This window comes from Misgurnus anguillicaudatus, chromosome 5, assembly GCF_027580225.2.
Source record: "Misgurnus anguillicaudatus chromosome 5, ASM2758022v2, whole genome shotgun sequence".
NCBI classification, from domain to species: Eukaryota; Metazoa; Chordata; class Actinopteri; order Cypriniformes; family Cobitidae; genus Misgurnus; species Misgurnus anguillicaudatus.
The window spans coordinates 29642230-29656350 of record NC_073341.2 but is presented as its reverse complement, the minus strand read 5'-3'; the positions used below and the strand labels follow the sequence as shown (position 1 = coordinate 29656350).

The following is a 14121-nucleotide window of genomic DNA, read 5'->3' as shown; positions in this document are numbered from 1 at the left end:
GTGCTGTCTCAGGATCACATTACATAATTTGTGATTTTAATGCTGAACTATCACCTGTTTAGCTAAACACAGTCGGAGTTACATTTAAAGTGACAGGTAACCCAAAATTTAAATTGTTGTCATCATTTACTTTTCATGTTACAAACCTGTTTAGACTTCTTTGTTCTGATGAACACAAACAAAGATATTTTGAGATATATTTGTAACCAAACCGTTTGTGGACCCCATTTACTTCCACAGTATTCTTTTTTCCTACTATTGAAGTGAATGGGGTCCACGAATGGTTTGGTTACAAACACTTCTCAAAATGAAATGTATGCGGGTTTGTAACAACATAAGAATGAGTAAAATGATGAAAGAATTTTCATTTTTGGGTGACCTATCACTTTAAATAATATCCTGGCCCAATTTTTCAAAGCTTCAAAAAGTGCATCCATCCATCAAAAACTAACCCATATGGTATTAAATGTCTTCCGAAGTAAAGCTATAGCTTTTTGTAAGGAAAGCATTTATATTTCAAACTTCTTGCAACGGGCGTTACGGGTGAGTCAAGTTGAAAGGTAAATATTTCCATTATAAAGCCATTATAAAGCTGAAAAGAGACGGGAAATTATCTAATATAACTCTGATTGTGTTCAGTTGAAAGAAGTTGTTATATTTTAGTAGAGTTGGGTTAGTAAAATGGACTAATTTCGTTTTACTGGTGAACTATCCGTTTAACTGACTTGAATGCATAGATGAGAAATGATGCCCTCTTGTGTCTGATCCCTGCATTGCCGTGTAAGCAGAGCATCGACATAAAGGGAGAAAGGCTGGAAATGTTCTTCATATTCTTTCATGTATACGTCTCCGCTTTCTTTCTCCTGCTTTGGTTCACAATTTATGTGATTTTGACAATTAAACAATTTGTTAGTTACTCTAATACGTATTAAAAACTTTATATTATTTGCAGTATAAAGAAGAACTCTAAATTAACGTTACTTGCGTTCATTTTTGGTGAAGTTTATACTGCAGCGTGTAAAAAACTTCCCTTGTGTTTAACTAAACTTGCCCACTTGCATTTTTGGAATCACGATACAGCCAGATCCACTTAAATAGCCTACTAGGTAAAAGTTTCATGTTTTGAAACCCTGAACCATAACCCATTAAAAACATTACACTAGTTTTTGAGTCTGAGATCAGACTTAAATCTAAGTGACATAGCATAGCAGGTGAATTGTTTTATTAATGACATTAACATGTAACGTTATTATATGTTTTATTATAACAACACGTGATTATTTATTTAACCGTGAATGTACGGTTGCCATACTCCAAGAAAATTTTACGTTAGCTGTTGGGTAGCTTGGTAGTATCTTAATTTATACACAACTAATAAAAAACACACAATTAAACAGATCTAAAATATCTTCATTATTTAAACGTCGACTACACATCCACAGAGGGATTCATCATATGCGGAACCAATGACACTGCATTACAAAGTGAAACCTAGCGGGACAAAAATACAGCGACACTGAATATTGACGTGTTTCCGGCCAGCTCAGCGCAGTGTTGTCAACCTGTAATCCCTTCACAGACGTTTTGTACAGCTGTGTTAACTCTTCTACATACATCGTCTTTAAATTTAACATTGTACAAAATGGTGCTGCTGACAATGATCGCCCGGTTGGCGGATGGACTGCCGTTGGCCGCTTCAATGCAGGAAGACGAGCAGGGAAATCATATGTTTGACCATTTACATTAGTGAAGCTGTCAGGGTAGGCCAGTGCGTTCTGTAAGTTTGACAGAACAAGCAATAGTGATTTGAAAATATGTTAAATTGATTTCGTTGTCGCGATGTTTTAAAAGGAACATGTAAAACTTTCTAATTTGACATTTAAACGTTCAAATGAAGTGAAATAGTGAATGAGTGAGAGCATACACATTTTTGTGTGTCTCCCATAAATAAACAGATTGTGTTCAATATTGATCCAAGTCTTATTTCATGTATTGATCTAGCTTATTCTAAGATCTAATCTAGAACAGCACACATACTTTGAATGTATGAAGAAGATGGTGTTAAAGCCCCCATGAAATTAAAATGAAACTCTTTTCTTTTAGTATAAAACGTTAGGCTTAAAAATAAATATAAACCGGTATGGTCCAAAACACTGACAAAATTCTCATATAGAAGATATTAGATTTAAAACCTACAGTTGAGCACATGCGCTAAAAAAGTCTAGATTTTTTATGACATCACCTTAACTTTTCATCAAATTCCCTGTCCAATCAAATACTCTTTGAATGCTGAAGCTTCCCACCCTCTATGTTTTGTTACAGTACGTCTTTGCTGGACTGTGCCATGAATGAAACGCTATTGGTTACTTTATAAAGGGGAAAGGGTCTTCTCGATAGTTCTGTTGTTTAATTTAAATGGACCCTTCCCTAAGCCCCATCCTCCTTAGTTTTGCTACGCCTGCCTGTCAAGTTTTAACGCCTGGCAAGTCTATTATAGTATGTATGTACCGGCGTCAGACATTCCCAAGGAGATAATTGGTAATTTTTGGCAAACAGGTGAAATATCTGAAAGAGTATGCATTCAAGGGATATATCCACAACATAATATGCAACCCATTAGAAAAAAATGTAATCAGAATTGAAGCTGAAGCCTATAGGTCCCAGCTCATACGCTGACCATTCAAATGGGAAACGCACAGATTGAGAAACAGCTTTGTTAAAGCACAGCAGGGTAAGTGAAATTTGTGAAAATAATCTGATAATTATAAATCGAACAGTTTATCCATAACTGTGCGTTCACACCAGACGCGGAAGATGCAGCAAGCGCAAGGTTTTACATGTTAAGTCAATGCAAAGACGCAAGTAGGCATTCTTCTGCGTTTCATGCGAAATGAGCGTTGCCATGGGAAACATGCGCATTGAAAAATCGGAACTTTGGCAAATATTCGCCCCACGTTAACCAATCAGGAGCTTGCTCGGGTAGTGATGTGATTACAGGAAGCGAATGGAGTTGCAGAACACCCTCCCATGAAGCAAATTTTCGTGTGAATGTCTCGAATGACTAATTCCATTTGTGGCTTTCACACACGAATGATGCGAGTAAACTAAAAATTGTCAGCGTCCATCTTCACGCGAATAGCGTATTTTTGCCGCATCTAACGCGTCTGGTGTGAATGCACAGTAAGTCTTGTGAAATAAACACAAGACATTAGCCTGACCACTTTGCAATGATAACATTATCCCGCTTATAGAACTAACACTTTGAGAGTTGTGATCAGATTGGGGTACTCAGGGGTAGGCCGTCCATTAACTCGAGCAATCCATATTTTAGCGCTGGCGCCCTTACCTAACTTATTAAACCAGGAAGTAGTCCCTCTAGGGCAAACAGTTCAAACTCCGTCTATGTTTTGAGGATCGCTCTGAATCTGATATCTATCAAAAGTCCTTAACAGAAATTTAATTACTTCAGTTTTTTGCTTAAAATTTGGTATTTTTGAAGAACCTACCCATATTTGAGAGGTGATAAAAGGAGAACAAATGAAGGTAGGATGAAATTGATTTGTTTGTTTGTTTGTTTGAAAGCAGAGGGTCTGTTCTTTCATTAAATATATAAACATACAATATATATAAAGTAGAACATTTTCTGGAAGGCATTAAACTTTTGTGAAAATCATTAAAAATGCTGGCGGTGGCTGGCAACTTTTTTTTAAAGTGTTGGGGGTGGGAAAGAGAGAGTTAACAAAATGCTAATATATTTATTCAATATATAAAAGTTTGTCATTTAGCCTCCGTCTTGCCTGTAATCATCTTATTTTATGTTCAAATATATGCATTACTAACAAAGAAACGTCATTATTTTCAAGCAATGATGTGCTATGCTAGCTAGCTAACATTAACCTAGGTGTTTTTGTTAATCCTGTATTTAGTTGTGAATGAGGCCTTCCACACTGCTTGATCCACGTCTGGCATTTCTCCCCTTGGGTTTAAGGTTTCAGAAAGGGAAAAAATTTCACCACCCCGTCCAAACCTTTAGGATCCCGGGTATCAGATTTACACACTTCGGCATGTTTCCCTCGCTCGAAAGCCTGACAGGCCTCCCGCGTGCTAAACCAGTGGTTTTCAAACTGGGGTCCGCGAGATGGTGCCAGGGGGGCCCCAGTTTTATGACATTTTATAAAATACATTCATTTATCATAAATTCTGTGTAATTAAACCTATAAAATAATAAGCCAACTAACCAACAGCACTACTAGGTATAATTTTATATGTTTTGTTTAATTAAAATATTACATTTTAAAAAGTTTTTGTCATAAATTTTCTTTCGGGGGGGCCACGAAAAAATTCACTGTACACAAGGGGGGCCGCACGCTGAAAAAGTTTGGGAACCTCTGTGCTAAACCACGATTGGCCTGTGGCGGTTTTTGGGCATTGCTTAGCAAAGGGTCAGTGGACGTCACCACATCAGATAATGCTGCACATTCTAAGGCACTTCAGTGGTCCTTTAAAGATTTATAATAAAACTGTTTTGTCAATTTCCATTCTTGATGGTTTTTGAATTTAAAAGCAGCTCTATTTATTTTAAACAGACAGTTCAGTTATATATATTGTGGAATGTCTCTCAAACTATTATTGCCCCATTTCAGGGATGAGGCGTGAGAACCAGTAATAATAGGACTTGAGAAAATGTTCTTTTTGTGATATTTCTTAAAAAGGATTTTGAGCATATAGATAGAGATGCACAGTGTAAACTGAGGAGGAGGATCTGTCCCACCAAACAAACCTTTCTCAGAAGTGCAAACTGTTTAACCGGTTACTTACCCATCTAGAGTCGAACTGCTGTGGGTTCTCTACTCTTAAAGGGAGAGGTCACTCAATAATGAAAATTCTGTAATTATGTACTTATCTTCATAAGTCTCCAAACCTGTTTCTGGAGGGCACCTGTCTTGCTGATTCCAGCTTCAACCTCAATCAAACACACCTCAACCTGCTAATCAAGTTGTTCAGGGCTACCTAAAAATTAGAGGCAGGTGTGTTGGAGTAGGGTTGGTACTAAAATATGCAGGACAGGTGCCCTCCAGAAACAGCGTTGGAGACCCATTTGTTCCAGACTTCTCTGTATACATTTTTGCTTAACCGAAAGGAAGATATTTCGGGCAGTGTTTGTTTTGGAGCACTATTTACTTGCATAGTACTTTTTCTTCCTACTATGAAAGTCAATGGGGCTCCTGCTTCCTGCTTGATTACAAATATCTTCCTTCCTGTTCAGCAGAACAAAGAAGTGAATACAGGTCTGTAATCATAGATATGTATAAAGGCTAGATGTGTTACGGCGGAGTCTCTAACGTCATCACCTGGCGGCCATCTTACCACGGGCGGCTCGCTCACTCGTGGCATTGTGTTTTGGTGTTTCGGGTGCTTTTAAGTGACCATAACTTGCTTGATTTTCAAATGGTTTGGTTTCTTACAAACGTTATTAATGTGGCTATAATTCTTTTTTGTATAAGTATGCAGTGTCATAGGTACATCTTTGATGTTTATACCAAACCATTTGAAAATCAGTAGAAAACCAAGCAAGTTATGGTCATTTAAAAGCACCCGCACCACCAAAACTCAATGCCACGAGTGAGCGAGCTGCCCGCGGCAAGATGGCCGCCAAATGCGGACGTTCCACTCAATTGGCCAGCAGCGCGTGCGAGACAATCTAGCCTTTATACATATGTTTGTAACTACTTGAGGGTGAGTGACAGATTCAGATTTTAGTCTACTTAAAGTTCTCTGATCTTTGCAAAATCATCTATTTCTATGTAAAAAAAAAGAAGAAGTATATTTTGGCTTTAGTTTAAATTTAGACAGAAAGAGATACTTTCAAGTTGGTGCTTCAAATAGAGTAAGTTTGCAGATATCCAGTATGTGGCCTGCAATTGCATTACCTTTGCACTTAGCATTTGAATAAGGTCTAACATCTTTACGTTTCCTCCTTTCATGCTGCCATGAAGGGAAGTGAAAAGGTTTGTTCACCTTTAGCCTTTGTCTGTAGAGGATCGAATGTACCAGTGTAAAAGAGAGTTTGTTATTGGGTCTAACTTCCACGTCTGTCCTCAGATGGGCCGAGACCTCCAGCAATATCAGAGCCAAGCCAAACAGCTGTTTCGTAAGCTGAACGAACAGAGTCCCACCCGATGCACCTTAGAGGCTGGTTCAATGACCTTTCAGTAAGTATACTATAATAAAATTATACCAAAATCACATTATAAAATGGCCCGTTCTCGCCCTTCATTCTGATTGGTTGAAATGCGTTCTAAGCCGTGATAAAATATCCCCACGGGGTAACCCCACGGTTCAGACTGCATTGCATAAGTATCACTGCGCCACTGTTGCTACATACTGATTTATGAAAATAAACACCACAGTCTTTAATCATATTTTTTTTACAATTGCACAATTAATGGCGATATCCAGATGAATGTCAATAAATATTGTTAAGTCATCTCGTCAATAAAGAGAAACCGCTTCTCTTTATTGTAACATCAAATCCATATTTCCGCTATTATCCACTAGATGGCGATCTTACCCAACTTAAACACTAACGCATTTCCTAAAACTGGGTGGCAAACCCGCTGACGGGTAAAGAGTTAAGCATGCTTCCAAGCATATTTGATCGTCACTTCAACAGTTGCATCTAATTTATACATTAATATAAATGTTAATGTATAAATTAGATGAATGTTGATTTATGAAAATACACACTACAGTCTTTAATCATATTTTCATTGTGTCTTTGCTGCGTCTGTGTTGCTTGAGCACCGCACTCTGTTTCAGCCACATTTGATTCTGAGGAACTACTTTGTTTGGCGGAAGAGTAATATTTGTACTAATATAATTACAACTCATTTGTGTTTTATTTTATGAAATACTGCTATGCATATGAAGTAACCGTTTTATAAAAGCAATAAGCCCTGCGAATCAGTGGTTTTACAATGAATTTTATAACAGCTAAGGGGTTTTTAGGCACTACACGAAACGCCCCTTGGCTGTTATAAAATGCACTGGTAACCCACTGCTTCTTGGGGCTTATTGCTTTATTAACACGTCTGTGATGAATAATCTGTGTCTCTTGGACTTTTCTCAAAGCTACGTTATAGAGAAGGGCGTTTGCTATCTGGTGTTGTGTGAAGCTGCGTTTCCAAAGAAGCTCGTCTTCGCTTATCTTGAAGATCTTCAAGCAGAGTTTCATGAACAACATGGGAAGAAGGTTCCCACGGTCTCTAGGCCGTACTCATTCATAGAGTTCGGTACTGGGCATCATTCTCCACCAGTTTCTTTGTCCTCAAAAATCAGTAGTCGTCTCTTTTCTAATGCTTTTTTCTTCTGTCCAGACACGTATATTCAGAAGACCAAAAAGTCATACATTGATAGTAGAGCACGCAGAAACCTGAGCAACATTAACACGGAGCTGCAGGATGTCCAAAGGATCATGGTGGCCAACATAGAAGAAGTTCTGCAGAGAGGAGAGGCCTTATCTGGTAAACATTACGCACACTTCTGATGGCCACATTTTGCTCAATATAATAGTTAATTCTATGTTTTTTATGGGGAGGAAGGTAGATATGAGATTCCTTTCTCACTTCATCCCATTCATTTCGTCCTTATTTTCTCTCAGCGTTAGACTCCAAGGCCAGCAACCTCTCCAGCCTGTCCAAGAAATACAGGAGCGATGCCAAGTACCTCAACACTCGCTCCACGTATGCTAAGCTAGCTGTGGGCGGAGTCTTCATCATCATGCTTATCGTATACGTGCGCTTCTGGTGGCTGTAGATGTACGGAGGGGCTCTTGAAGAAAGTATAGGTGAAAAGCAGAAGGACTCTCGAATGACAACAAGCTCACGTTGCGTTTTAAAGCCCCAGCCTGTTCTTAAAGACTGTTGGATCCGGCACTTTCCTTTAACGGGCCGTCGAGTTCCTAACCTGATTCTCACCGGTCTTTGTTTTAAGAACTACAAGTTTGCCTGCGCTTGCTCAAAGTGTGTAAGGAGTGTGTGAATGAAAGAGAAAGTTTGGTTTTCTGTATATGTCTGTGTATAAATAATCTTATACTGTACAACTGAAGTATAAAGCAACAAACATCGTTTAGATTTGTAGTTTCAGGACATTGTGGGCTGTTGAGTACGGGTCGGGCTACCACTTCCACTTAAAGCTCTGTTAGATAACATCACCGCCTAGACGGTGAAAGTAAACAAGATTTTGCATTATTAATGCCTTAGTCTCCATACAAAATGAATATTTTAGGCTGCTTTTCAGATAAAGATCAAATTTGTATGTCTCAAATCCTTGATGGTGTTATTTTAAGAAAACTGTCTTGGTGTGAAGTTGTCTCGAATGTGATTTAGTTTTGTTGTTTCGAAATGGGCCCACAGCATTTTGAAACGGTCTGTTGCTATGTTCAAATGTTGGCCAATGTGCGGCACTTCCACTGAAGTGAAGAGGTTCGCAGTTGCGTCGAATTACTCAATATAGACCAGATCACTGAAATAAACAAACATAAGGGAAAGTGGTGGCCTGCTACTTCTAAGAAGCAAATGTCTGGGTGATTTTTATTTTTTGTTTAACCAATCCAGCGTGGGTTAATCTTATCTGTATCTATACTTACCCTTACATGGTTGCAAATATCTGACCAGGTTTCCTGCAGCTTTTTCTTTCAGTTTACATTTCTTTAAATTGAACTACATGCTGTAGAGAACTAAACACTTAATATCCGACCAGACGTCCATGTACAAGGATAAGACTCTCATCAAAAAAGCATTCACTAAGCTCCCCAAACCTTCAGTATGAATAAACGTATATAAACTTACAATTTGATTGGCTGTTTCTGTGTACAACACAAGACACACAAATGTAGATGCAGAGAGACAGACACACAGTGGGACACTGGCTTTTGTATGTGATACCAAATATAAAATAACGTATTCTAGTTTCCATACACAGTTATTGTCAATCATTACTTACGGTAATGGTACTGTGTTTCATTATATGTCATTTCACACGTATACAGTATATGAGGAGCTTGGATGCAAAAACCACTAAACGTCATCTCCGTCAAAATGAGATAATGATATAAACTGAATGCCCTCGGCATGTATTATACGTTGAACAGCTATTTTAACTTAAAATCCGTTTAAAGGGATAGTTCACCCAAAAAATGAAAATTCTGTCATTATTAACTCACTCTCATGTTGTTACAAACCCACATAAATTTATTTGTTCTGATATAAACAAAGGAAGATATTTTGAGAAATGTTTCTAGCCAAAACGTTCGATTGTGGATCCCATTCACTTCTTAGTAGGATAAAAGAATAATATGGAAGTAAATGGGGTCCAAGAACGGTTTGGTTACAAACATTTCTTAAAATTTCTTAGTGTTCATCAGAACAAAAAAAATGTATACAGGTTTGTATATGAGGGTATAATGACAGAATTTTCATTTTTGGCTGAACTATCCCTTTAATCCTGGCCTTGTGACATTAAAAAATACAATTTTCAAAAATATTTTTTCAGCAGAGTGCCCAGAAAATAAATTGAATTAAAGACCCTGCATGAGTTTCTTTTTACCCATTTAAAAGTGGTTTACAGTATATAGGATATTGACCAAATTTTTACATTTATTATTTATTTATGGACAGCAAAGAGTGACTGAAGCCTTTTTTTTTAGAAATTTATATTTTTCCATGCACTTTTTTCCTGGGTTTTGCTGTGAAAGACTTTGTTAAATACCAATTAAATGACTAAAGTCACATTTGTAAAAAATAAATAGGTAATTTTAATTACTGCCTAATAGGCTTTTCATAGCTATTAAAGTGAAATAAACATAAGAGCCTGTTGAAAAATGCTCATTTACCAAAAAACATAACACACTTTGAAGGTTTTGCATCTGAGATCTTCATATGTTTATGCTTAACTGCTAGTTATTACAGTTTATAAAGTTTGAAAATTGTCTCACACATTCGCATCAATTAGCCACAGAAGACTCTTAATAACCCATTGGAGCCGTGTGGATATCCTCTGTGATGAATGTATGCACTTTTTAGGGGTTTAAAGTCAGAAGTTGTTCCCTGATCACTGTTTCCTACCATTATAAAGCTTGAAAGAGCAAAGACATGTACTACAATAACTCCATATGTGCTCATCCGAAAGATGATGGACGTATACAGTACTGTGCAAAAGTCTTAGGCCACCATGCCAGAATTAGATTTGTTGTTTTTGCAATGTTATAGTGAGCATATATAATTGTTTCTTAGTCTCTTTAATAGAATACATCCAGAAAATATGGAAAATCTGTAAATAGTATTAAAAACTGTATAAAAAAAGTGTCAAGTTTTTAGGGTAAACTCTCCTTCCACTTGAGGAGTAGCAGGAAACTGCAGCATATCTTAAACTTAAATAAAATTAAATCATAATTTTAAAGAAATTAGTGTTTTTACTTCATTCTGCTAAAAAACGCTCAAGATGTGTTTAGTGCCAAGTCACACTAAACACCGACGATGCCTAAAGGTGACATTTAGTCCTGAAAATGTATTATTTTTTGTATACATATTTCCTTTATTTTCTGTTTGTATCTTAATAAAATAAATTGAAAAATAAATAGGGATGGACATTAAAACTAAAACAACAAGTCTGGTGGTGGTGGCTTACGACTTTTGCACAGTATTGTATGTATCTCGAATTGCTTGAGGGTGAGTAAATCATGGGGTAATTTTGATATTTGGCTGAAGTTTTGTTTTAATACAGTAAGTATTCATATTTGATACATAGTTTATTTAACACCTTTTGTGTTGCTACTTTTAAAAAAATAATAATTTTCCCTGCCAGACCATTAAACTGACAAAATAATAATAATAATATTTCTTAAAGGAGTGACCCAAGCCATATCTAGAAACCAGAATTTCACATGAAATAGGAAATGTCACATAAAAAAATTAAGTTTCCTAAATCCATGTTAAAAAAAATCCTTTTCATGCACATCCACCAGAGTGCGCCCAACTGTAGCTTAAAACCAGACGATGCAAAGTCTCTTTAACTCATCTTGTTTTTTCTCAAGTTTGTTAGCATAACGGAAACATAAAGAGAGAGCTGATTTTAGACACTGGATGCACGAAAAGGTGCTAACCATCCTTGCAGAGAAAACAAAACGCTGACGTTTATAGTCTGATCTGTCTGCATGTGTGCAGGAAGTGGGCACAGCCGAAAAGAGAAGCTGCCACTGTAGCGTGCATCAGTGACCACAGAGCTGAGTCTCAACTCTTCACCCCTCGGTTTTTTCTCTGGAGAGGGGAAGTGGGTGTCTTGCTGAGGGTGACCTGTCGATAAACGATGCCAGGCCTTGAACTCTGCTGGACCTTTTGTCTGTTGTAGTTCTTTGTAGATTTGCTGTAGTCTTTTTTGTAGTTGTGCTCTCCTTTAGATCTACAGCATTTCAATAGCATATTCTGAGCATGTTAAGCAATGTTTTTCAAAAGATCTTTGGGTTTTATCAGAAGTGGCAGTAGATTTTAAGCTCTTGTCCTCTGTACATGATTACATTTAAAGGCTCAGTTTTCACGATGTCATTTAGACCAAGGGTTTTAGCAGGGGGGCCATTGTGATACTGCAGGGGCCAGCCTTCTGCAGGTCCTCCAATTATTGTTTAAAATAAAAAATAGGCATCAGACAAAAATGCTATACGCTAATAAATATTAAAATTGTATTGAAATGAAGAGCAAAAGGTTCTCACATTAAAATCTAATACGTAAAATTAAAATGTTAACAGGCCCAGAGAAATGATTTGAATATTTAAGTAATGCAAGCAACACCCATTGTAAACCCATTCGTATATTCAAACAGCAGACATTTTATTATAAATGCTTATTTTTCCTATCCATGATAAATGAATAAAGTCCTTACATGATGGGCTGTTAAAGTTTTAAGATCTCTAACCTGCATAACATACGTGGTTTGTCATTCTACTATCATTTCAGACCGTTCTTCTGAAATATCCATTTGAAAAAAATAGAAATGCACTTTAGGTAACTTAGTTTAGTTCAAAGCTAAACATATTTCCTTTGAGATAAAAATGCTCCGTTTTTTTTTTGACCCAAGGATTACAGTGCATAGTTTTTTTGTCTGTCTCGACATGACCTCCGCAGAAAACCTTATCTGTAACCGTGTGAATCTGTGTGGGAAGTGTTTGCATAAAGTTGATAATCAACATTGCTTGAAGTTTGTTTAAGTGATACAGACATGAAAGTAGCAGAGCAGGATATCTGTAAGATAGGGTTTCAAACCAGAAGACTTTAGAGAGGAGATAGATGCCTATAACTGTACTTAAACCAGCGAAAGCAGAGGGTGCATTTTGCCACTCCCTCTTTTGCTCTTTCTCTTCTGCCTTCTTCGCTGCTCAGCTGCTCTCTCTTTTCCGTTGCCATGGCGCCTGGGGTGCGTGACAGTCATGTGAAAATGAAGCCGATTGGATTAAAATACTTGCTGTGATCAGGGGTTGTGGATACTGAATACGTACTAAACACACCATAACTAGTGTATAAGCCCTGGAGAGTTTGCAGTTATATACAAGTTAGTTAGTAACCTTTTTATAAAGATTTTCCTCTAGCGAACATTGAGAGACGATAAGATTACAGTCAGGTACATGCTGTTTTGTTTAAGAGTTCCTGTAGCTTAACCAGTAGCGTGAGTTTGGGCGGGACTATTTGTTTGTCTGACCAATAAGATGAAGGGATTCTCTTTCAATTACACCCTAAAAATGTCGGGGTATTTTTTAATCCAGGTTTGGGTCAAAAAGAGATGAGCCCAGCCGCTTAGTTAATTTAACCCAGACATTTATATTTGACTTAATAATGGGTTAAATTTTAACCGTTAAAACCACCCAGCATAGGTTGAAGAGCCCAGCGGGTTGGGTTCATCCCTTTTACCCAAATCTAGGTTGAAAATAAACCATCATTTTTTAGAGTGTAATGTTCAGAATCTTATTTGTTGATTTTATTTCATTTTTTAGTTACTGGACGATTTTGGTGACAAGGTACAGGGCCCGGTTGCATAAAGCACCTTAAGTTTTTTCCTTAAGTATGACACTTAAGGGGTAAATTCCCCTTAACTTCTGTAAGATAATAATTAAAGAGTTTTGCATATAATCCCTTAAACCAGTGCTTCTCAATTATTTTCTGTCACGCCCCCCCTAGGAAGAGGTAAACATTTCGCGCCCCCCCAACTCTCCGCCGCGACTGTAAATAGTATAATTTGCCTATAAAATTACACATCTGCAAAACATTGTATACTTATTAACATTCTGAAAACACACAAACAAAACACAAAAAATAAATATTGATCAACTTACAACAAAGAATAACTTTATTAACATTGTTTTTTAGTCTGTAACAGAAAAGACTTAAAATGCATCAATTTGCCTGAAATAAAAAAATCAATCCTTATTCAAAGTATAATATTTTTTGACCATTTAATACTGAAAAATTTAATATAATCAATAAATAACACAAGCGGTTTACAGCGTGATTGGGGTGTAATGTCTTTAAAAATCACTTCCTGAAAAAGTATTTTCCCTGGGGTCTCGCGCGCCCCCCTGGTGTCGCTTCGAGCCCCCCCTGGGGGTCCTGCCTCACTATTTGAGAAGCACTGCTTTAAACGGTTCTCTTAGGTAAGAGTAATCGTTAAGTGTTTCATGACAGTGACCCCAGTTTGTTGTTATAAAATACTATTGTTGCCATGGAGACACAATAGAAAAAACTTAAGGGTTTTTCTGCAACACCCTTAAGTTTAAAGGAAACAACTTAAGGGAAAATTACACTTAAGGTGCTTTATGCAACCGGCCCAGATCTTTAGTATTTTATAGTATTTCGGTGGAAACTATGGTTTAGCCCATATGGCAAAAACAATAAATAAAAATGAAATTTCACATATAATATATACTGAAATATATTTTGAAATATGTTTACAAAAATGTATTTTTACCATTTATTTTTTGTATATTTTGAAATATATTTTAAAAATAAATATATTTTAAAGCACATTGCTTTGGAAGAAAAACATGAATTTCAACTGTAAAAATATTCTTCGAATTTT

General features: G+C 36.8%; 1 protein-coding gene across 3 annotated transcripts; it reads left to right on the top strand.

Moving 5' to 3' along the window:
* The first annotated feature begins 1492 nt into the window (after positions 1-1492).
* On the top strand, positions 1493-8851 carry sec22bb (SEC22 homolog B, vesicle trafficking protein b). Of its 3 annotated transcripts, none has more exons than XM_055167338.2 (5): positions 1493-1717; positions 6103-6212; positions 7132-7292; positions 7377-7523; positions 7661-8851. In XM_055167338.2, the coding sequence occupies exons 1-5, from the start codon at positions 1643-1645 to the stop codon at positions 7813-7815; spliced, it is 648 nt and encodes a 215-aa protein (XP_055023313.1). In that variant the 5' UTR covers positions 1493-1642; the 3' UTR covers positions 7816-8851. The 3 variants fall into 3 exon arrangements, with proteins under 3 accessions (XP_055023313.1, XP_073724050.1, XP_073724049.1); XM_073867949.1 differs by lacking the exon at positions 1493-1717 and adding an exon at positions 3522-3543; XM_073867948.1 differs by lacking the exon at positions 1493-1717 and adding an exon at positions 5976-6008.
* The last annotated feature ends 5270 nt before the right edge of the window (positions 8852-14121 follow it).

Bases quoted from the DNA above. Each gene is read 5' to 3' on its own strand.
- sec22bb (XM_055167338.2), top strand. From the start codon at position 1,643: ATGGTGCTGCTGACAATGATCGCCCGGTTGGCGGATGGACTGCCGTTG. The intron at 1,718-6,102 runs GGAAATCATATG...GTCTGTCCTCAG, and splicing joins CAATGCAGGAAGACGAGCAG to ATGGGCCGAGACCTCCAGCA. The intron at 7,293-7,376 runs GTACTGGGCATC...TCTTCTGTCCAG, and splicing joins GTACTCATTCATAGAGTTCG to ACACGTATATTCAGAAGACC.